At 42.0% G+C, this 25,042-nt stretch overlaps 1 protein-coding gene across 3 annotated transcripts in view; it reads left to right on the top strand.

Moving 5' to 3' along the window:
- Positions 1–25,042, top strand: part of ddr1 (discoidin domain receptor tyrosine kinase 1) — a 198,067-nt gene that overhangs the window by 82,984 nt on the left and 90,041 nt on the right. For all 3 annotated transcript variants that reach the window (XM_060921566.1, XM_060921564.1, XM_060921565.1), the window contains exon 2: positions 22,878–23,026. In XM_060921566.1, coding sequence (XP_060777549.1) covers positions 22,930–23,026 — 97 coding nt within the window. In that variant the 5' untranslated portion in view covers positions 22,878–22,929. The remainder of the gene's footprint in view (positions 1–22,877; positions 23,027–25,042) is intronic.

Raw genomic sequence — 25,042 nt, 5'->3', positions numbered from 1 at the left:
AAATAGTTTGCTCGAGCTACTTTCAAAACACTATAACTTTCCAACCTTAGAACAAAAAACTTTTCTAAGTCTTGAATAAGGTTCGTTAATGTGTGTTTTATTGTGTTATTTACTCTATATATTGCCCTCTGTTCCCCTTTAATATTTGGTACCGAGCTTCAGCTTGGGGTTCTATACCATGTAGACCGTTTTCAGGTCTGTCACACGTCAACTTCCTGTTTACCGACTGAATGTATTTATGAAACAGGAAAATTTTGTAAATCCACACTATGTTTCATAAATACTTTCAGTCGGTAAACAGGAAGTGGATGTGCGACAGACCTGAAAATGGTACACATGGTATAGAACCCCAAGCTGAAGCTCGGTACCAAATATCAAGCAGGTGTGATTTGTAGTTGCTGAGAAAAAAGTGTTAGGAAAATTTTGTAAATCCACACTAACACTTTTTTCTCAGCAACTACAAATCACAGCTTCTTGATATTTGGTACCGAGCTTCAGCTTGGGGTTCTATACCGTGTGTACCGTTTTCAGGTCTGTCCCACATCCACTTCCTGTTTACCGACTGAAAGTATTTGCGAAACATACAGGGTGGATTTTGATGCTATTTCAAGAAGCAAAATGCTGTTTCAGAATGCCAGTTTCCCAGGATGCTATTTGAAATCCCTGGGGAGAGACACGGCTCTTTACTGACTTGTTTCAGGGTTCATTATTTGTTGAAGTCAACATTCATAATAAGTGTCCTATTCCTTCGATCGCTCACATTCTGATAAGTGAGAGCGGGGGGATACGTAAGTGAGCAGTACTGTAGCTCACGATTGATCTTGTTTTTGGACGACACAAATGCAATGAGCATTCATGTTTGCAGTTCTTATTTTATTATTTATTTGTATCAGATAGAATTCAACACTGGTATGAATTATGCTTTGTGTATTAGCAGAACCTGAAGGAGGCTAAACACACAAATGGTATATGGTTGCTCGATTTATAGTACAACCCCGATTCCAAAAAAGTTGGGACAAAGTACAAATTGTAAATGAAAACGGAATGCAATGATGTGGAAGTTTCAAAATTCCATATTTTATTCAGAACATAGATGACATATCAAATGTTTAAACTGAGAAAATGTATCATTTAAAGAGAAAAATTAGGTGATTTTAAATTTCATGACAACAACACATCTCAAAAAAGTTGGGACAAGGCCATGTTTCCCACTGTGAGACATCCCCTTTTCTCTTTACAACAGTCTGTAAACGTCTGGGGACTGAGGAGACAAGTTGCTCAAGTTTAGGGATAGGAATGTTAACCCATTCTTGTCTAATGTAGGATTCGAGTTGCTCAACTGTCTTAGGTCTTTTTTGTCGTATCTTCCGTTTTATGATGCGCCAAATGTTTTCTATGGGTGAAAGATCTGGACTGCAGGCTGGCCAGTTCAGTACCCGGACCCTTCTTCTACGCAGCCATGATGCTGTAATTGATGCAGTATGTGGTTTGGCATTGTCATGTTGGAAAATGCAAGGTCTTCCCTGAAAGAGACGTCGTCTGGATGGGAGCATATGTTGCTCTAGAACCTGGATATACCTTTCAGCATTGATGGTGTCTTTCCAGATGTGTAAGCTGCCCATGCCACACGCACTACTGCAACCCCATACCATCAGAGATGCAGGCTTCTGAACTGAGCGCTGATAACAACTTGGGTCGTCCTTCTCCTCGTTAATCCGAATGACACGGCATCCCCGATTTCCATAAAGAACTTCAAATTTTGATTCGTCTGACCACAGAACAGTTTTCCACTTTGCCACAGTCCATTTTAAATGAGCCTTGGCCCAGAGAAGACGTCTGCGCTTCTGGATCATGTTTAGATACGGCTTCTTCTTTGAACTATAGAGTTTTAGCTGGCAACGGCGGATGGCACGGTGAATTGTGTTCACAGATAATGTTCTCTGGAAATATTCCTGAGCCCATTTTGTGATTTCCAGTACAGAAGCATGCCTGTATGTGATGCAGTGCCGTCTAAGGGCCCGAAGATCACGGGCACCCAGTATGGTTTTCCGGCCTTGACCCTTACGCACAGAGATTCTTCCAGATTCTCTGAATCTTTTGATGATATTATGCACTGTAGATGATGATGTGTTCAAACTCTTTGCAATTTTACACTGTCGAACTCCTTTCTGATATTGCTCCACTATTTGTCGGCGCAGAATTAGGGGGATTGGTGATCCTCTTCCCATCTTTACTTCTGAGAGCCGCTGCCACTCCAAGATGCTCTTTTTATACCCAGTCATGTTAATGACCTATTGCCAATTGACCTAATGAGTTGCAATTTGGTCCTCCAGCTGTTCCTTTTTTGTACCTTTAACTTTTCCAGCCTCTTATTGCCCCTGTCCCAACTTTTTTGAGACGTGTTGCTGTCATGAAATTTCAAATGAGCCAATATTTGGCATGAAATTTCAAAATGTCTCACTTTCGACATTTGATATGTTGTCTATGTTCTATTGTGAATACAATATTAGTTTTTGAGATTTGTAAATTATTGCATTCCGTTTTTATTTACAATTCGTACTTTGTCCCAACTTTTTTGGAATTGGGGTTGTAATACAACCATAGTACTTCAAGATTTACTGCTAGGGTTAATCCTCACTCAGAGTTGTTTAATTTTTTTTAAACTTACAGATATTTTCTGGTTTTAAGTAGTCTTGTGTGACTGTTTTATGAGTAATTAACCCTTTCGCCACTGCATACCACTATTCCAGTCTCATTGTAGTAGGGAAACCCGTTGTGGAAAATGTTACGCGGTCGTGAAAGGGTTAAGGTTATTCATAATAACACTGTAACATTTCGAGGTAAGAAATAACAAGAGAGACCATGCGGTTATACAAACATAATGCATGCCGGAGCGCTGTCATGCACCCCGTGTGAAATGATTACAACGTTGAGTTTATTAGTGAATGGCATCACGGATTTTAAAGGAGAACTGAAGTCATTGTTAAACTTGCTTTATTTCTTAATTAACGTGTTATTCAATGACGTTTTCGGTTTTAGTAACCTTATATCGTGACTCATATTGGCAACTAACTGCAATTAAATATTATACTTATCGGCCTATTCGGTGTTTAGCCATGTTGAATTTAGTTCGTTTGGTCCACGGCAGGCGTCGCTTATCCGCGCGATCTTCACGAGACTTGTGCGAGACTTCGAAACGTCAAGTGTCAGCCAGGTGTCAGTGTCGCCATTTTGAAAACTGTTTTCCAAATGAAGTATTGCACAAAAACGAGTTTAAATGACGATTCCTGCCTACTTTTTTCAAACTTTCCTGATTGCTATAAAACAAACAAAACTTCCGGCTTGATTACGTCAGCATTCGAAAGAGGGCGCATGCGTCTTTTGACAACGTTGGCAGATGTCGGTCGCTTTGATTTCTGCTGTACGTTTTACTTCCATCCTACGATGTCTCGCACAGGTCTCAACGAATCTCGTTTACAGCCGTAAGCTTTGACATACGGACTGATATATTACAGAGCATATTTCAAACACTCAGAACTTGCTATCCTCCTCCTTCACCATTGTGCCTAGGTGGCACATAGCGCCTCCACCAAGATTTTCCAGTCTTCTCTGTTCTTTGCTTTCTTTTCGATCTCTCTCCGGGTCTTTTGGATGCTCTTGAATTCTTTCTCGATGGTACGCCTCCAGGTCTCTTTTGGTCTTCCTCTTTTTGTCATCAGGTGTCCACTTCAAAGCTTGTCTTGTTATATTCTCTGGATCTTTGCGTATCACATGCCCTAACCATTTCCACCTTTTCCTTTTAACTTGTGCCATGATGTCACATTGACCTGTCCGTTCATATAGTGCTTGATTCGATATTTTATCAGGCCAGTATATGCTACAAATTTTTCGCAGACACGATGAATGAAGGGCGGCACGGTGGTGTAGTGGTTAGCGCTGTCGCCTCACAGCAAGAAGGTCTGGGTTCGAGCCCCGTGGCCGGCGAGGGCCTTTCTGTGTGGAGTTTGCATGTTCTCCCCGTGTCCGCGTGGGTTTCCTCCGGGTGCTCCGGTTTCCCCCACAGTCCAAAGACATGCAGGTTAGGTTAACTGGTGACTCTAAATTGAGCGTAGGTGTGAATGTGAGTGTGAATGGTTGTCTGTGTCTATGTGTCAGCCCTGTGATGACCTGGCGACTTGTCCAGGGTGTACCCCGCCTTTCGCCCGTAGTCAGCTGGGATAGGCTCCAGCTTGCCTGCGACCCTGTAGAAGGATAAAGCGGCTAGAGATAATGAGATGAGATGAGACGATGAATTAAACCCTGACAATCTTTTGCTATCCCTCTGTACAATTCTCCAGCATTCTGCACCATACAGGAGTACTGACAAAACGTTGCTGTTATAAATCCTTAGCTTAGTCTTCTCTGCGAATAACTTGCTATAGCAGCGACAAAACGGTGAGCAAAAATGCGTTCCGATATTTAATAAAATGAGAGAGAATTTTGATGATAAAAAATTTGCCTTCACTTCCCCTTTAACAATTAATAGGTCAAATGTAATTTTGCGAAACGTCCAAGAGACAAGTTAGTTCCTTCAGTCGTTCCCAACAGTCACTCCCTCATCAGCCCCTCTCTCTCTCTCTCTCTCTCTCTCTCTCAAAAAATGCAGCTTGTTATTTTCCAGAGAAAATGGAAAGCATAAACTCCTGTCCCGAGGACCTTCCCTTCCTAAAAGACTTTGCAAAGCACCGTGACTGTTACAAATCACCGACACTCAAGACCTTCCGTAAATTTAAAATACATTTCTCTAAACAAAAAAAAAACCCTCACCACATCAACAATTACCTGTTTGTCTTTGTTCAACAACACTTTCTTTTTCTTTTCTTTTTTTAAATCTGTTCATTATTCATCTTAGATTATGGGAAACGTCTGCCGTCCTGTGTTTGAGCTGTTACTATAGAAACCAGAACACGTTAGAACGAGCACTTGTACTTTAATATCGCACTTATACCGTACAAAAATAACGCACCCCTTCTGGCCAGTGAGATCAGAGAACTGTAGCACATTGACTGTGGTGTCATTAACAGTTATTCCACAAAATCGAGTCGTGTATGAGCTGATAGCTGTAAGCCACGTACGACGAGACTGAGTGGAATAACTGCTTTATTCTTGCCACAGTCACTGGATTTTGAGAAACGGTGCATGTTTACCTCGTCCGTGACAGTCAGCAAGACGAAGTATTGCAATCAGTGTGGTTTGTTTGTTTGTCTGTTAACAATCTAGCGTCTAGACGGTTGCACCAACTGACTTCAAATTTTCAGGGTAGGTGGACAATGGTCCGTAGATTACCTGATTAAATTTTGGGGGTAATCGGGTCAAAGTGAAGGTCACCGGAAAGGTCAACCTTTCAGTCAAAATAACGCATTTTCCATTATAATTCAAAAATGATTGCCGATAGACAGATGTTTACTGTTATGAGCATATAGGAACTCCCATATCGCCTTTTATTTGGCACCATGCTCTTTGACCTTGAGTGACCCTGAAAGGTCAAACTCAAGGTCATGGATTTTCAAAGGGCTGTAACTTGAAAACGGTTGATGGTGGACAGATATTTAGCCTGATCAACTTATAGGAAGTGCCATATGGACTTTCATTTGGCACCATGACCTTTGAAATGTCAAACTCAAGGTCATGGGTTTTCATAGGACCGCTGATGATTGAGAAATATTACCATTATCAACATATAGGTATAAAATAAGTGCTGGCGGGCGAGGTTTGCTTTGCCTGGCAACTTTTTTTTTTTTTGCAAATTCAATAAATAAAAACTTTATACAAAATGTCCGTCAAAATAATTTCCGCTTAGAATGTAAACAAACCGGTGAAATGACAGGAGCAATTTGTGAAAAATGCTGCTATAATGATAATTCTTGAAAAAAAAGATATGTCCTTACCATCAATAATTGTTATTCCATATTTTGTTGCTTTTTGTATTTTTTGAGGTTTTGTTTTCGAGTCGAGTTTTTATTTTGTTCTCGGTTGCTTCAGCAACATGCTCCACCATTTTTGTTTTTCTCTACTCACGGTATATGAGCTGATATCCTAGTAGTAGAGTAGCCAATCGGAGCATGTGAATGTGAAGAGAATATATATGTTATTTACCAGCTGAGAGGTCCATATCGTGAAATACCGTGACCGAGGTCTTGAAGGTACTGAGCGAGGCCCTCTGGGCCGAGGTCACGGTATTTCACCATACGGACCGACCTTAAGCTGGTAAATGATATATTTATTTTTTTTCTTGACCAAATTCTAACAGAAAACGAGAGCGCCCGAAAGGGAAAACCGAGCTGAGCCGCCATTTTGAATCCTCATTCACGGCTGTAATGCAAATTGCTTCCTCCTCGGTATACAAGTGCACTTCCATGGCAGGAAAAAACTACATTTTGCCGCCTATGTAGTCCCCTATTTATACAAATAGGAGTTATTCAGGATTCAGCCATGTTTTTGCTCGGCGTTAGCAACAGTTAGAGGTTTTTAGCTTTCTCCTGAAATGTTTTCTTTTATTTATTCTTCCTCAGGGTAGTAAAACTCGCTTTCACTGTGAACACTGTCGTTATCGCTGTCCATGCTGTAAAATTAATGCTATTCTCCTGAGAAATGCGAAAATAAATGTTGACACAAATTGCTACTATGTTTGTTGTTGTGAACGAGCGAGTCGCCAGAGGTCCGTAACCAGGGTCCGTACGGTAGGATACGGACCTGCTTGCCAGCCAATCAGAGCGCAGGATTTGATGGAAACCGGGCTGCGAAAAAAAAAAATAGCGTTATGCTGAACACAATGCGACTGTGATGTTAACTTCCTTTCTATAGATATGGTGTAATAATAGTAAAAAGAAGCGACGTCTGTCTTGTTTTTCTGCGGTGCAATAACTTTTTGGTTGACCAAGTCTATGTTTAGTTGGGGAAAGCCCTAGCGTGTACTCGACTCCTGGGCAAATGTGGTTTTTACATGGCATTTTTCCAGCTTTTTGGTGAACAGATATAAAACTGGTGTGTGAAATTCCCTGGAAACGACTTTCCAGAACCGAGGCGTATTGGGCGTGTTGTGTTCGAACCGAGCGTAGTTCTGCAGCTGTTCCAAATCCCAGATTGTTCCTGAAACTCTTCCCTCAGTGGGCCTCTTGGCGCTGGAAAAGTGCATAGGTGGAGGCTGTTTGGCAGACTTGCCATCCGAGCGGTGAACTTATTGCAGTGGGCATAGAGGCGAAAAAGGGTTTTTTAGCTCCTAGATAGAGCGTCTCCGAGCCTCTCCTCATCATTTTACTTTAGATCCTTCTCCAGCTGGAGTCTTCCACTAGGATGACTCGATAACGTTTGTCCAAATGTTGATGTCTTTTTTTTTTTTCTGTTTAGATTTCTTTGTTTCCATTATTTCAGTGACCTCTCTCTCTCTCTCTCTCTCTCTCTCTCTCTCTCTTTCTGTCTGATGTGGGGAAACAAAAGAGAACCTAATCAAGGAATAACACTAACAGTTTAAAGGAGAACCAAAAGTAAATTTTTTTTGTCAAAATTCTATTTCTCTCATTTTATGAAATATCGGAATGCATTTTTGATCGCTATTTTGTCGCTGCTATAGCAAGTTATGAGTGTTTGAAATATGCTCTGTAATACTGTATATCAGTCCGTATGTCAAAGCAACGGCCGTAAACGAGATTCGTTGAGACCTGTGCGAGACGTCGTAGGACGGAAGTAAAACGTACAGCGGAAATCAAAGTCACCGACATCTGCCAACGTTGTCAAAAGACGCACGCCTTCTTTCGAAAGCTGAAGTAATCAAGCCGGAAGTGTTGTTTGTTTTGATACCGATCAGGAAAGTTTGAAAAAAGTCGGCAGGAATCGTCATTTAACCCTTTGATGCAAAACATACGCACACCCCTTCTAATGCACAACATGGATCAAAAATGACCCGCATTCATTTTCCAGGTTATTTCATGCTGACTGAGTTTCTCTTTGCTCTATCTTTTGAAATCAATTTATTTTATGATTGAATATTCCAAGTATTCTTTAAATATCCTGTTTTTAATGACCACAAATCATTAATTTAATTTTTTCTTTCCTTCTTTATGAACAAAAATACTTTTTATATTACTACACATGGGTCATCCAAGTGTGATTTTAAAATTAAATGTCTTAATACTATAATAATAATTTGTTTCAAGTAATTACTTTAGCAGTGAATGGGGCCAGTTATTTATTTATTACCTATGTTGTTAGCTAAGCCAACTACAATAAAATTAGCTAACTAAAGTAGAATATGTCAACAGCTAGGCAGATAATAGTAATTACTTGTAACTTTCTGACAAGTAATCTACTCACTCTCAAGGGAACCTAAACATAATCCATTTTTTTCTAAGGTAATGTTAGAACAATTGAAAAACATTACTTCCATGTATGAGATGGGCAAAGGGCGCTGTGCTGAGCTGTGAAATGTCTGACACAAGCACAATTCACAGTTCCCACCAAACGCTGTAGTAAATGCATGCGGGTCGTTTCTGACCCATGTGTGTAAACTTGATGTAGAATTACAAAAGCTGTCCTATTCATAACTTAAGAAAGAAAAAATAAAAATGATGATTTGTGCTCAACAAAAACAAGATATTTACTGCATATTCATCTCATCTCATTATCTGTAGCCGCTTTATCCTGTTCTACAGGGTCGCAGGCAAGCTGGAGCCTATCCCAGCTGACTACGGGCGAAAGGCGGGGTACACCCTGGACAAGTCGCCAGGTCATCACAGGGCTGACACATAGACACAGACAACCATTCACACTCACATTCACACCTACGGTCAATTTAGAGTCACCAGTTAACCTAACCTGCATGTCTTTGGACTGTGGGGGAAACCGGAGCACCCGGAGGAAACCCACGCGGACACGGGGAGAACATGCAAACTCCGCACAGAAAGGCCCTCGCCGGCCACGGGGCTCGAACCCAGGACCTTCTTGCTGTGAGGCGACAGCGCTAACCACTATACCACCGTGCCGCCCATTTACTGCATATTTGGAAAAGTAAATGACAAAATGAATTTATTTTAAAAGTATATCATAGAAACACTCAGCCATACATGAAATAACCTGGAAAATGAATGCAGGTCGTTTTTGACCCATGTTGTGCATTAGAAGGGTAGTGATACAAAAAGGGTTTTTATTCAAAAAGTAAGAAAGGAAAAAATAAAATAAGGATGTATGATGATCAAAAACAAGTTAATTGAGGAATACCTTGAATACTGAATGATGGAATTAATTTATTGCGAAGATAAAAACTCAGCCGGGTCACTTTTGACCCATGTTTTGCATCAAAGGGTTAAACTCGTTTTTGTGCAATACTTCGTTTGGAAAGCAGTTTTCAAAATGGCGGCACTGACACCTGGCTGAGACTTGACGTTTCGAAGTCTCGCACAAGTCTCGTGAAGATTGCGGGGATAAGCGACGCCTGCCGTGGACCAAACGAACTAAATTCAACACGGCTAAAAACCGAACAGGCCGATAAGTATAATAATTAATTGCAATTAGTTGCCAATACAAGTCACGATATAAGGTTACTAAAACCGAAAACGTAACTGAATAACACGGTAATTAAGAAATAAAGCAAGTTTAAAAATGACTTCAGTTCCTCTTTAATCCGTGAGTGTGTTTTGTGGCTTTGGCCCATTGAGAACAATAAAAGGTTGCTAGGGCGACGCAATAGCTGACCATATTGTTAACGGATGTGTGCAGATCGAGCGAGCCAACAGTAATAAATGCACAGCTTACATTTCAGCACTGAATCATGAGGCTCCACATATTCTCATTCTCTGTTCTTCGAATTCTGGAGACACTCGCATCCTGTGTGTGTGTGTGTGTGTGTGTGTGTGTGTGTGTGTGTGTGTGTGTGTTGGCCACCGCCTGTCTCTGGCACAAGACAGCTGCACTTGCTTACACACACACTCAGACACCCTAAAGTCCATTAAGCAGGAGTCTATACATGCTTCTCCTCTCAGTGTATCCCATAACTCCCATAACAGTGATCAGAACTCCTTTTCCACCCTCCCCTTCGGTTTCTTCCCCTCACTCCGTATGCCCTTGTGTCTGCACAGCTGTGCGTCAGCTGTCTCCTTCAGAGACTCCACAACAAACCCTTCACTCTCCACAGCGACAACTGTCCCCTTCCTCCCTCTCTCCCTCTCTCTCTGTGTCACTCCGTGCATCCCAAACCTCTACAATCACATTTATTTCTTCTTGTTTTGACTGATTTGGGGAACTAGGGAAGCACCTTGATACTTTAAAGAACCTGTCGATGCTACCCGACTGAGACAGGCGAGCAGATGGCATGCTGTGTAATTAAAACGTAATGTGTGTACGAGTCGTGTTTACGCTGCCGGAGGATGAATGTACTCTGTAACGCTAATGGGAGGCAGGGCGCCGTGCTCGGCTGAATTAAAGGGAGTTGAAATGAAAGCCTGAAGGCTGCAAATTTGAACGCAGAGAGTCAGCATCACCTCGAATGAAGCAGCTATACACACACACACAGAAGAGGCTCTTCAAACTGCGAGCGTTTATGATATAAATGACATTATTGAAAAGTTAGCAAGCACCGCCGTGGCTCCTTTTAACGTCTGCTTCCTGGGGAAAAGTGGAGTCCTGTCCTTACAGTGCTTACAGTGGATATAAAAAGTGTACACACGCCGTTAAAGGAACAGTCCACCGTACTTCCATAATGAAATATGCTCTTATCTGAATTGAGACGAGCTGCTCCGTACCTGTCCGAGCTTTGCGCGACCTCCCAGTCAGTCCGACGCGCTGTCACTCCTGTTAGCAATGTAGCTAGGCTCAGCATGGCCAATGGTATTTTTTGGGGCTGTAGTTAGATGCGACCAAACTCTTCCACGTTTTTCCTGTTTACATAGGTTTATATGACCAGTGATATGAAACAAGTTCAGTTACACAAATTGAAACGTAGCGATTTTCTATGCTATGGAAAGTGCGCACTATAATGACAGGCGTACTAACACCTTCTGCGCGCTTCGGCAGCGCATTGATACGGAGCTCAGATATGGGCAAAAAAATCGGATATGGGTCGTTTCAGGGTGCAGTCTGAACGTAGTCTTATTGACGTTTTTCCTCCCCCAACAGATTTGTTTGTTTTTCAATTGAATTGTACAGGTTGTAGGTCACATTAAAGGTGGGAAAAGTTTTGAAATTATTTATCGTGGTCTCATTATTTATTTATTTATTTTTTTACATCAGAAAAACCGATAATTTTAACGGGGCGTGTACACTTTTTATATCCACTGTATAGATATCATTTTCTCAGAGCGAGTTCATGTTTTTTGTCCGCATCATTACTACTATCAGGGACGATACTGAACATTTTATATATATATATATATATATATATATATATATATATATATATATATCTGTGTTGACGTTGTTTGCTGTAGCGCGCTATTCGAAATAAGCTCCTCGTGTTGAGTTTTACGCTTCAGATCTTATGCAGCTCCAGCGGTATCTTTAATAGCGTGCCCCGTGCGCTCATATGCACCAGTTTCACTGCTCCACACTCAGTACACGGCATCTTGCACTCACTATTACTGATCGCCCACGCTAGCATTGCTCTGTGCACCAAGGGCTTTACTCTAGATGCTATTTAAACCCCGTGAAATGTTTTATCAGGGTCGTTGTATTGTAAGACGACGCTGTAGTGGATCCTCTTGACATTTTCACACAGCCCAGTTTGCAGTCTGCTTTGATTTGACTGGCATCATTCATTACATTAAGGTTACTGCGTATAGTATCGCATGTTCGTATCAGCTTAGTACAAGTAAACGAGTAGGATTAGACCAATACTCAAAGGCGTTAAAGGTATTGATGCATCACATGTTATATTAGATAAAGCCTGATTCATTTATTTCTGTACGTTTAGTTATTGGTTTGTTTAGTAATTAGGAATTTAATATGCAGCGCACGTACAAGTGCTACGGATTGCAGAATGCATCCTGTTGAGGAATATAATTGCATTTGGAAATGGATCAAGGTTATGATTTGTTATGCCTGATATAATAAACGCTTGGTTCAAACCGCCGCTTATCAAGAAAAAAAATGCTCTTAATCAGTTCCCTGTGTATTCCAAAATAGGTGAGGCAATATTATAACGAGAGAATATTGATCTTTCTTTTGTAAGGAGTAAAACACAGCAGGGTATGCTGTTAGAGGAAAATAATCCACAGCAAGGTGATGTGATTTGCTGCAATACAAAGCCAGTTATTTTCCTATAACGGCTGTTTTATTCCTCTTATTCCACAGAGACTTACCAACGATTACTACAGGGCTCGACATTAACTTTTAAACTCACTTGCCCTGGGGGGAAAGTGGAGGTAAATTTGCGAGTACTACTTTTTTTTTTTCTTCGGAAAACCATAGAATAGTTGTGAATTGCAACATAAAATGAAGATCACACATTGAGTTGAAGTTTGATTACTGATTAAGTTTATTATTAAGTTTGGTTATTGGTTACTTTTTACTTGTAACGGACAATAATTTTATCCAAAATAGTTTTTCCTGCCTTAGTCGGTTTATTTCCATTTCACATGCACGCAGCTGTTTTAAAGTTTGTGTAGAACACTCTCGGACTGTAGGTTCATTACTCAATAATGTAGAAATCTATAACAGTTTGTATGAAGAAAACAATAGGGTGCCAAGACTTTTGAACAGGACTGTGTTTTGAGAATATATATCTTTTTTTTTTTTTTTTTTAAATCATCCACCTCTAGGTTTAAAAAAAAAAAAAAACCCATGCTGCGTCATGACAGACAGGATGTTAGAGTTTAAAATTATTGTTTAGTGTGTGGGTTGTGGGTGTTTTATACAGACCTGGCAACCTGTAACTGAATCGGTGCAGCCGGTCTGTCATGATGCAACGTGGGTTTATTTATTTATTTTTAAAAAAACCTAGAGGTGGATGATTTTTAAAAAAAAAAAGGTATTTAGCAGCTGGGAGGTCCGTATGGTGAAATACCGTGACCGAGGTCTTGAAAGTACTGAGCGAGGCCCTCTGGGCCGAGGTCAGTATTCAGGGCCGAGGTCACGGTATTTCACCATACGGACCGACCTTAAGCTGGTAAATAATATATTTATTTTTTTCTTTATCAAATTCTAACAGAAAACGAGAGCGCCCGAAAGGGAAAACCGAGCCGAGCCGCCATTTTGAATCCTCATTCACAGCTGTAATGCAAATTGCTTCCTCCTCGGTATACAAGTGCACTTCCATGGCAGAAAAAAAAACTACATTTTGCCGCCTATGTAGTTCCCTATTTATACAAAATTGAGTCATTCAGGATTCAGCCATGTTTTTGCTCGGCGTTAGCAACAGTTACAGGTTTTTAGCTTTCTCCTGAAATGTTTTCTTTTATTTCTTCTTCCTCAGGGTAGTAAAACTCGCTTTCGCTGTGAACGCTGTCGTTATCGCTATCCATGCTGTAAAATTAATGCTATTCTCCTGAGAAATGCGAAAATAAATGTTGACAAAAATTGCTACTATGTTTGTTGTTGTGAACGAGCGAGTCGCCAGAGGTCCGTAACTGGGGTCCGTATCGTAGGATACGGACCCACTCGCCAGCCAATCAGAGCGCAGGATTTGATGGAAACTGGACGGTGCAAAATATAAATATTTTGCACAGGACTGTGTTCCTCTGATAACAGAAACAAAGCTCCAGCTCTCTCTGCTCTTAATCTGTTCTGTTCTTTCAGGATTTTTCGCGCATGTCGCTCCGTTTTGAGTTTTTAATGCCCGAGTTGTTTGAAACCAATTTGGGTTTTCTGTGTCGAATGAGGAAGCGGCTTCACCTTTAAGAAAATCAAACACTTTCATGAAGGTGCGAACTCGAATGCGAGCAGGAAAAAAAATAAAACGAGATTCTTAAGCAAACTCCTCCATCCTCACTTCCGACTTTCTGTTTTTGTAAAATACATTTTAAATACAATCGTGAATTTCTCTGGAGTTTTCAGGCTGAGCTCCTCTCCTCGTATTCTTTAACCACTCATTTCCTCGTTGTTCTTGAAGCATTTGCTTCTATTGGTTAGCATTTTTCTTGATGGCGGGGAGACGGGAATGCCTTTTATCTATTCCTCTGTTTGAACAGTGCAAAAATTAACCATACTGAAAAGAGAGATTAAGCGGCTCGCATGAAAGACGGTGTCTGTCTGACCCCAGCTGCAATTATCACGTGATGCGTGACATCATGCACAAGGGGTCTATAAACAGTACGCGTACCATACTACACCAGCGGGGGGATATAAAATAACTTGCAAAGCAGTAAATGAAACCGAGACTAAGAAAACAGCCAAGACATAATGGCGGATACGTAGTGAGGGACGCTTTTAGGAACTGAAATAAAAGATCAAAGCGCCTCATTCTTGTGGTGCTAGTTCGGAATACATATATGCTCATTCCAACTTGCCCGGTCGGGAATGTCGGGGACACAGCCCACTTGCCTGAATGCATGTTTCACTTGCCCCGGGCAATCGGGCAGCCCTTAATGTCGAGTCCTGTTACCTATTCTCTTTTTATTAACTAACACCACATATCTTTTAACCTTTGAACCAGATATATTTTAATAACCGTTTGGAACGTCTGTGAGACAAGTTAGTTCCTGTTCTCACTTACATTATTACAGGTATAAACAGTTGTTCCCTTACCTGTTTCCCTTTTCACTCTGTCTTGAAGTTAATAAGACGAAGAAGCTCAGCTGGTCATGTTACTGAGAAACTGGAAAGCCCAGAGTTCTCGGTTATTCAGTAGCAAAGAGACTTTGGAGACATTTTTTTTCCTCTTTGTTAAATACCATGGGTTTTTTTCTGTTTATCGTTAGCTTTAGATCAGGCTTGTAGTACTCAAGTCCGACTCGTGCTCTAATTTTAAGGACTTGGACTCGTGCATTAACTGCATTAGGACTCATAAATTGGAGACGAGGACTCGGATTTTTTCTTTATTTTTTGTAACATGCCATAATAATTTGGCATAAGATATTTATATATACATTACATTAATTTTTGTACTAATTTCATGCAAGAGTGTCACACGCATGCATCAGATAGACCCTCGGGTGTGCTCCAGACAGCACACATGTGCCAAGCAGACTCTCACGCACGCTGCAAACGACTTGCACCTACACAGGATTAAGTTGCAATCAGCGCACCTACAACCCTGATTCCAAAAAAGTTGGGACAAAGTACAAATTGTAAATAAAAATGGAATGCAATGATGTGGAAGTTTCAAAATTCCATATTTTATTCAGAATAGAACATAGATGACATATCAAATGTTTAAACTGAGAAAATGTATCATTTAAAGAGAAACATTAGGTGATTTTTAAATTTCATGACAACAACACATCTCAAAAAAGTTGGGACAAGGCCATGTTTCCCACTGTGAGACATCCCCTTTTCTCTTTACAACAGTCTGTAAACGTCTGGGGACTGAGGAGACAAGTTGCTCAAGTTTAGGGATAGGAATGTTAACCCATTCTTGTCTAATGCAGGATTCTAGTTGCTCAACTGTCTTGGGTCTCTTTTGTCGTATCTTCCGTTTTATGATGCGCCAAATGTTTTCTATGGATGAAAGATCTGGACTGCAGGCTGGCCAGTTCAGTACCCGGACCCTTCTTCTACACAGCCATGATGCTGTAATTGATGCAGTATGTGGTTTGGCATTGTCATGTTGGAAAATGCAAGGTCTTGCCTGAAAGAGACGTCGTCTGGATGGGAGCATGTGTTGCTCTAGAACCTGGATATACCTTTCAGCATTGATGGTGTCTTTCCAGATGTGTAAGCTGCCCATGCCACACGCACTAATGCAACCCCATACCATCAGAGATGCAGGCTTCTGAACTGAGCGCTGATAACAACTTGGGTCGTCCTTCTCCTCTTTAGTCCGAATGACACGACGTCCCTGATTTCCATAAAGAACTTCAAATTTTGATTCGTCTGACCACAGAACAGTTTTCCACTTTGCCACAGTCCATTTTAAATGAGCCTTGGCCCAGAGAAGACGTCTGCGCTTCTGGATCATGCTTAGATACGGCTTCTTCTTTGAACTATAGAGTTTTAGCTGGCAACGGCAGATGGCACGGTGAATTGTGTTCACAGATAATGTTCTCTGGAAATATTCCTGAACCCATTTTGTGATTTCTAATACAGAAGCATGCCTGTATGTGATGCAGTGCCGTCTAAGGGCCCGAAGATCACGGGCACCCAGTATGGTTTTCCGGCCTTGACCCTTACGCACAGAGATTCTTCCAGATTCTCTGAATCTTTTGATGATATTATGCACTGTAGATGATGATATGTTCAAACTCTTTGCAATTTTACACTGTCGAACTCCTTTCTGATATTGCTCCACTATTTGTCGGCGCAGAATTAGGGGGATTGGTGATCCTCTTCCCATCTTTACTTCTGAGAGCCGCTGCCACTCCAAGATGCTCTTTTTATACCCAGTCATGTTAATGACCTATTGCCAGTTGACCTAATGAGTTGCAATTTGGTCCTCCAGCTGTTCCTTTTTTGTACCTTTAACTTTTCCAGCCTCTTATTGCCCCTGTCCCAACTTTTTTGAGATGTGTTGCTGTCATGAAATTTCAAATGAGCCAATATTTGGCATGAAATTTCAAAATGTCTCACTTTCGACATTTGATATGTTGTCTATGTTCTATTGTGAATACAATATCAGTTTTTGAGATTTGTAAGTTATTGCATTCCCTTTTTATTTACAATTTGTACTTTGTCCCAACTTTTTTGGAATCGGGGTTGTATATAAAAACTGTGAAAACACACTTACTTACTTTGCGAAGTATTGAGTTGCATTGTTGATACATTACTGAGCCTTATTTCCTTCTTTGGGTTCCTGATCCCTGATTTCCTGTTTCTCGTGTTTGATTCTGCCGAGTCTATGATAGCCTGTTTGTGCCTCGCTCGACCTATTGTCCGTTTCACCGTTTTACAATTTTGTCTGGCGTTCTGGATTGTTTACCCTCTTCATTCGTATTAATAAACGCACCTTCTGCACTTCCATCCATCTCCCAACCATCTCTGACAGAATACAAAACAGCCACCGTCAAATGGTGCGGTTGGAGTGTTGGACTCAGCTTGGATCAATAGTGGACTCGGATTGAAAATGTTTTTAATGACTCAGTCTTGAACACTGGAGACTCGAGCTTTCGTGACTCGACTACAGCACTGCATTAGATCAGTGTTTCCCAACCTTTCTTGAGCCACGGCACATATTTTACATTTGAAAAATCCCACGGCACACCACCAAACAAAAATATCACAAAAATGTGTGTGTGTATATCTAGTCTCAATTTACTCACAATTTCCTTAGTGGGAAACCTGGGCCTGTTTAGTTGAACACAAAGCTGATATACTCGTATGAATTGAAGAAAGACGCACACGAAGATCAACAGCTCTGAGTCACTCTCCTTTTTTAGTTTTTAAAGCAGTCATGCTTGAAAAGCCCAGCTCGCATAGATAAGTTGTGGGAAAATCACCTTTTTTGCTTTCTTCTGACCTCTACTCATACTAGGGCCTTCATCTGGGTCAGAATTTTCTCCAGGGCCCAGTTTGGATTGTGTACTTTTTCTTTTCAAATATTTATCTATCGCCATCACCGCTGTCACACCCAAAGCATTACTAATTCTATTGTTTGAATGGCAACAGGTAGATACACAGGTTAATTAGCTACCTGCTGCCATCTATTGGAAGAGTATTTAATTGTTCTGCCGGTCACTATACGTCGCTGGCATAGACGAACGAAGACAAATTATTTGCAGTAAATAAATAATTTTCGGAACAATTAAGTGAAATTGGATAATGTCCCACGGTACACCTGATGATCTCTCACGGCACACTAATGTGCCGTGGCACAGTGGTTGGGAATCACTGCATTAGATCATGTAGACTGTGTGCTATACTCGTCCCTGCGTATGAGCTGTTACTATAGAAACAGTAACATTAGAACAAGCACATTAATTTTTATCTATAATTCATTATCCACCCGCACGTTGAGCACTCCACAGGGCTGTGTGCTGAGCCCCCTCCTGTACTGCCTCTACACCCACGACTGTAGTCTGACCCACAACAACAACCTTATCGTCAAGTTTGCTGACGACACCACAGTGGTCGGACTCATCTCAAAGGGAGACGAGGCAGCCTACAGAGAGGAGGTCCTGAAGTTGGCACCCTGGTGTTCAGAAAATAACCTCACTCTGAACACCAAGAAAACCAAAGAGCTCATTGTTGACTTCAGGAAGCACAGCACCGACCTAGCCCCCCCTCTACATCAACAACGTGTATGTGGAGAGGGTCCACACCTTCCGGTTTCTCTCTGTCCTCATCTCCGCCGACATCTCCTGGTCAGCAAACATTACAGCAGTCATTAAGAAGGCTCAGCAGCGGCTACACTTCCTGAGAGTCCTCAGGAAGTACGACTTAAGCTGCAACCTGCTGCTGACCTTCTACCGCTCATCCATCGAGAGCCTGCTGACGTACTGTATTACAGTATGGTACGGCAGCTGCACTGCTGTAGACAGGGAGAGGCTCCAGAGGGTAGTTAAGGCAGCACAGAAGATCATTGGCTCCCCTGTCCCCTCCCTGATGGACATTTACACCTCCCGCTGCCTTAGCAGAGCTAAGAATATTATCAAGGACAGCTCCCACCCTGGCTTTGATCTGTTCAACCTGTTGCCCTCAGGGAGGCGCTACAGGTGCATCAGGACAAAGACAAATCGATTTAAAAAACAGCTTCTTTCCAAAAGCCATAACCGCCCTGAACTCGGATATGCTCTGACTTTATAGTCTATTTATTTTACTATTTTACTAATTTATAAATGTGCAGTACTTTATAAGGTGACTCTCTATGCAATACTTTTATAATGTGCAATACCTCACTCCATAATGTGAAACGCAACACATGCACCTCAGGACTGTGCACCTTACCCCCTTACACCCCCCCTTCCCCCCTTCCTCTCTCTCTCTCTCTCTCTCTCTCTCTCTCTCTCTCTCTCTCTCTCTCTCCACGCTGTTTGCACTGTTATTGGAGATGCTTTAATCTCATTGTACATGTGTATAGTGACAAAGGCATTCTATTCTATGTTTACAACTGGAACTACTGTCCGAGCCGTGCAGTTATACAGAAAACAGTGAACACATTCTAACCAGTCAGATCGGAGAATTAATTCCATTCCAGGCATTGAGCAGACGCTGTTATCCAGAGCGACGTACAACGTACCCAGGGCAACCTGGGGAGCAGATAGGGGTTAGACGCCTTCCGGAAAGGCACTTCAGCTATTCCTGCTGGTCCAGGGACTCAAACTGTCAACCTTTTGGCCCCAGAGCTGCTTCTCGAACCTTTAGGCCATGGCTTCCCAACCGCACTTTGTGGTATAAAGCAAAATAATCCACAATTTCCACAATTAACTAGTCAAGTTTAACTCGCTAGAAAATGTCAGCGTGAAGCTTCCCTCTCAGGATTTTCTCCGAAGTGATACTTTACATCCTACCTGCCGTCTTTCATCCACGTTTTACCTCTCCTTCCTTCACACGCGTTCTCCTTTTCACTCTTTCTCTCTCTCTGTTCCCCGACAGTTTCTTTTGAGCTCTCTACCTTTCTCCTTCTCTACGTTTGTCATGACAGGTTGACAGCCCGAATCACAGGGCGCCGCAGAGCTCGAGAATCTTTTTCTGAGAATTTTAATGCTCGTCACTGACGGTTATTAGACTGCAGCTGCAACAAACAGTCGCCTGTTTAGTCCGTGTAGTCGGTCTAGACCTGGCTTTTGTCTATAACAGGGCGTGGACCTATTATTATAGATGATTAAACGAAGACAACCGATGTTTATGTATTTTTTCACTATTGTTTGCCCCCTCCCTTCGTGTAGCGCCCTTATGCGAGATATATATCGTATTGCTGGGTTTTACGTAGGGCTGCGTACCTAAACGTAACATCAGGTACAGGTACAGGTACCGGTACAGAGGTTTAGGTACAGGTCCGGACCTGTACCTGAACAATTTGACAAATTAACATGTGTTCTTCTGAACTTCTTCAATAATGACAGAAACATTAATAAACTGTTGACAACTTGTCAGTATCTTTATTCAAAGAAAACCGAACATAACTAGGTTTCCTACCTCACTTCTCAGTCTCACACTCGGTTAACTTGGGATAAAAAGTCATAAGTTGTCTCACAGCGAGACAACTTGCATTCTGGCCCCCTGAAAGCTTTGTTACGTGACCCCAGACCTTACTGGTCTTCCCACGTGGCATGACAGACAAATTCACTCCGCGCAGTCCGCAGCCTTTAACTTGCGCGGCAAAATTACACAAAGCAACAAAGGCCGCCAATGCCAGCAAAGGAAAAATGGCTGACCTGCTTTTGAGTCTTTTTGACCAATCAGAACGCTGGATCAGCCAAGCTCTCGCAATGTCTCTTGAGACTATGGCGAGAGGATCTCAAGTCAAATATGGCTCTGATTTCAAGTTTCAGCGCGGCATTTTGCGTCTTTTCCAGTGCAAAATTTTCGTCTTTGTGGTAGGATTTACGCATCTTCAGTCACAAAATAAGCAGATACTTGGTGTAAATTTATATCGGTACAGTACCGGTACTTCATGATCCGGTATTTTGGACCTGTACCGAATCAATTTTCACGGTACAGTACCGGTACACAGTACCGGTACGCAGCCCTAGTTTCACGTGACGTGGCGTCGCATCCGCCTCATTAGTTATTCAGAACTTTAGCTGGTGGTCTACTCTACCAAAGCTCAGTCGACAAAGCGTTTGTACGGAGAAGGTGCATTGCTCGCATGAAAAATGCCTTACGCTTGCGTTGTTTTAGGTTGTTCGAATCGATCAAACTGTGAAACTGATAAAAGTTTCTTCAGGGTTCCCCGTGAACTAATAAAAAGGGTGAACGAACACAGGATTTCACAAAAAGACGTCGAGAAAGGTGGCTTTTGAACCTCTCGCTGAAATCGAAGCATGCTCGAGTTTGCAGTGATCGCTTGGTGAAAGGTTTGTATCTCCCTCTCAGCTGCGTCCTTAGTGTTTCCCAAGTACTTTTCTTGCTGCGTGTCATTACTTTACGGTACTTTTTTTAGTCACAAAGCGCTAAAGTCCCCAGCGGTTTCTTTGTTTGCTCCTCACAAAGTCTATATGCATGAAGGTCGTGACAAAATTCTTCCCCAGCCATACAGTTACAATGCGCCGTGATCACTTCTTCTCCGTCTTGTTGAACTAAGATCCAGGTCTTTAAAGGGGTTTCTGATGATCTTTGTGAATGATTTACCTGAGAGATCAGAGCCAACACAAGTGAGAATCAAGTGAACTGTTGTTTGTTTACACTTCAACTTGCAGCGCTTCGTTGTAAGGACGCGAACGAAAAGCTTAAATAAAAACAATACAGGATTCATTTGGCAGAGACTTGATGGCGAGGTCCTTTACCCAGCCACTTATGCCGCTTTTCCACTACAAACGCGGCTGAGTCGGGCTGAGCCGTGCCGTGCTGAGTCGGGCTGAGCAGGGCTGTTGGAGTTGCATTTCGACTACAACCGCGCTGAACCGTGCTGGCTGGAAGTGGGTGGACACATTGGGTGGAGTTAGCGAAAGTGGGTGGACGTCAGGTGATGTCGTTAAGCAGCGCAAACAGTGACATCAGTGATCTTTTAAGCGGTAGTCTCACGACCCGGATAGTAAACAATAAACATGGACGACATGGAGTCGTTAGTGTTGCTGGTCTTGGTGCTGTGGCTTGTTGTCACCGACAACGCCAACAGATACTGGCAAGAGCGTATAGATGAGGCGAGGCGCATAAGGCTCCAGAAATTCTCGTAATTCGTAATTATTCTTCTTCCGGGTTTGCGGTGTTTACAGATCCCAGCGCGCTCGCGGGGCGTGTGTGGGCATGTGAGGACACTCCTCCTCACCAATCAGTGCACAGGGGAGTGTCTGCTCACGCCCCCAGCCTCACTCGGCACGGCTTGGCTCGCTTCAGCCCCACTCCAAAACGGTGCGAGTTTTAGGGGCTAAGCAGGGCTGAAGCGAGCTGAGTCGTGCTGGTTTTTGGTAGTCGAAACGCGAGCCGTGTCGGGCTGAAGTGAGCTGAAGCGAGCTGAAGTGAGCTGAAAAAGGGTAGTGGAAAAGGGCCATTAGAAAAAAAAGTCATAAGCCTCCATACTCTTTCATCTGTTTTGCGGTGTAGAAGGACGTCTGCAACACCAGATAGTTCGAGATGTCGGGGAACTCGACTGAAGGGTAGTTTTCGAGATCGTACGTCAAATCCTTCTTTCCCAGACTGTAGGGGTCGATTCCATTGCACACAGCAATCTTCTGAATAGATCTAAAGCGAGCAGCGGCTTCTAGATTACGAGCGTACTCTGATAACTTGTCTCTAGTCGTTTGCACTACGGCAGCCGGTTTAGACCACCAGCTATGACAAGTCCCGTGACTGAAACCCAGCAAAAGCCTCATTTCATCTCTGACTATAGCGGTATTGCGTAGCTCATTAGGAAACACAAAGGCAGCTGATGCGCGGTATTCTTCTGGACAGGTGGCTGTTTGGACCGAGAGTGTAGCACATTTGCAGATGGGTTCCAAATAACACGATTAACATGTTAACGCAACGAACTCGTCTTCGTCTTGCCGGCGCGTGTATTGCAAAAAGCTCGTGCCTTGTGATACGCTGCATGGCTAAAAGTCTTTTAACGTCAGAACGATGAGTAGTTTGCAGGTGGTTACTTCATGGCTAGAGGTCGCAGAGTAGTAGTTACAACAAAATTGTTCATTCTCTCCTCCCTTCTCTCTCTCTCTCTCTCATAGGCATGTCTGTGGCAGTCGCTCCAGACAGGTAACCGGGCGTGTTGCTGTCGCCATGGCAACACGGCTGCAGCCGATGTTGCGTCTCCTCCTCGGCGCCCTCCTGCTCTCCTCGACAGCTGCGCAGGACCACGAGTGGCATTTTGACTCGGGTAAGAAGAGGCGGTCATCCTGGACTGCCATTACTTTTGTGTGTCAAAGTGAATTTATGACGGTGGGCTGAAGCCCTCAGGACACGTGTGTGTGTGTGTGTGAGATGAGGGGGGAGGGGAAACGAAGAGCCAACTTTACATTACATTATTCCCGTTTCCACAGCCTGTTCAAGGCAGAAATCTTCCGTCTTTATTCCGCCTCGCGTTCTGTATAAACCGTTTGAACGTGGAGCAGGGCTCTGCGCTGTTCCGTCACTGGGCCAAAACGATTAGTAGTAACAGAGCCAGAATCGAAGTCTGTGATAAAGGGACAGCCGACACGGCGGGACAGAGGGGTGGAACGTTTTCGACGTTGATGTTCTTTCCAAGACCAGCACAAATTCAAATGCCTCTGCCGCTGGTGTCGAAGGTCTAGAGCGGCGGCTACAATTACCGACAGTCCATAATTATCGACACCTTTTCAGATTTGCCAATAAAAACAATCTTACAAAGGTGAGTTTCAGTTACAACAGTTATTATCGGCTAATTAATCAACCGGAAGACCCCGCCCCTTCGCCGTCTGATCACGCAGCTCGTTACCCAAGATGGACTTTTTTTTTTTTTTTAGCACGATCAGCAAATTTTCGGAAAACCCGGATGTCATCATCGCAGGTTAGCGCGGTGGACGTGCTTTTACTGATCAAATTCACCGATATTTCATGATCTCTTCGTCGAAACCTACTTTGTTTCTTACTCTTTCATTCGACAGTCGCCATTTCGTATCTAAACGCGCGTTTGAGAATCACGTGAGGTGTCGATAATAGTGATCACTTTCACCGGTGTCCACCATTATCGACACCCTGTGGAATCAAGTGACGTTTACAACTGTTATGGATCGATCTTTGTGTAGCATTGTTGAAGCAGATGAAGTACTTTAAAAAAAATAATAAAATAAAAGTGCTATGCTTTTTATAATTTTTTTTTTCTGATCCATAACAGAATGGAATGTTTATAGAGTATTTGGAATCCGATTGCAATATATAGAATTAGAGCAGAATTAAATTCCTAGCATATAAAAAACTTACATGCTTGAAATATTCAGATTTTTTTGTTTCATTCATAATTTTTTTTTTTTTGTGCAGGTTGTTGTAAATATCTACCACATATTGCAATATCAGTAGACATTTTATATTTGGGTTGGAGGAATGAGATGCGACCTTTGACCTGGATTTTCATGCGGTTACAATGTCAATCGCCTGTTGACGTTTATTGGTAAACAACGAAACTAGAAATTAATACAAACAACAACGAATGATTAACAAAATGTGATCGACGAAAATACTTAAAGTGGAACAAAAAGATTTTCTGATGCAGGTTAAACATGATCAGCTCATTTGTTTACAAACATTAGAATTACTTTTTTTACGTAAACACCGACACGGATATATTTATATAAAAGATATTTTGTACTAAATATAAGTCTGTGTGAAACAAACTTTGTTTTGTTAACTTAATACTAGTGCTGTCAAGCGATTAAAATATTTAATCGCGATGAATGTCGCGACTGTCATAGTTAACTCGCGATTAATCGCAATTTAATCGCACATTTTTGTCACATGAAAAACCATTGTAATTCTCTTATCAGCATAAAAAAGTGAATGGGCTTGCTTTGTACCAATGTTTTTTTTTATATTTTTTTATTGCAGAGCATAACACGTCTCGTCACAGCCACTGACATCCATAACTTCCATATTAGATGAGAAAACTAAGGGATGAAAAATAAAGTGCTTATCACTGTGAAAATAAAAAAAATGTTTTATTTTACTCTTCATTAATTTCTTTTGAAGAGAAGTATTTGCCATAAAAGAAGAAAAAAACAGAAAACAAAAATAAAAAAAACATTCATCATACGTTCAAAAGCGTTCATCATAGTGTGGCACTGTATTCTCTAATTCTCACTGCTTATAACTCTACACCTCCCCGGTGGAGATGAGCTGGGAAACTGAAGACTGAAGGAACAGTATTGAAAAGTATTTT

The sequence above is a fragment of the Neoarius graeffei genome, chromosome 5, assembly GCF_027579695.1.
Source record: "Neoarius graeffei isolate fNeoGra1 chromosome 5, fNeoGra1.pri, whole genome shotgun sequence".
NCBI lineage: Eukaryota > Metazoa > Chordata > Actinopteri > Siluriformes > Ariidae > Neoarius > Neoarius graeffei.
This window is presented reverse-complemented; position numbering and strand designations above follow the sequence as displayed.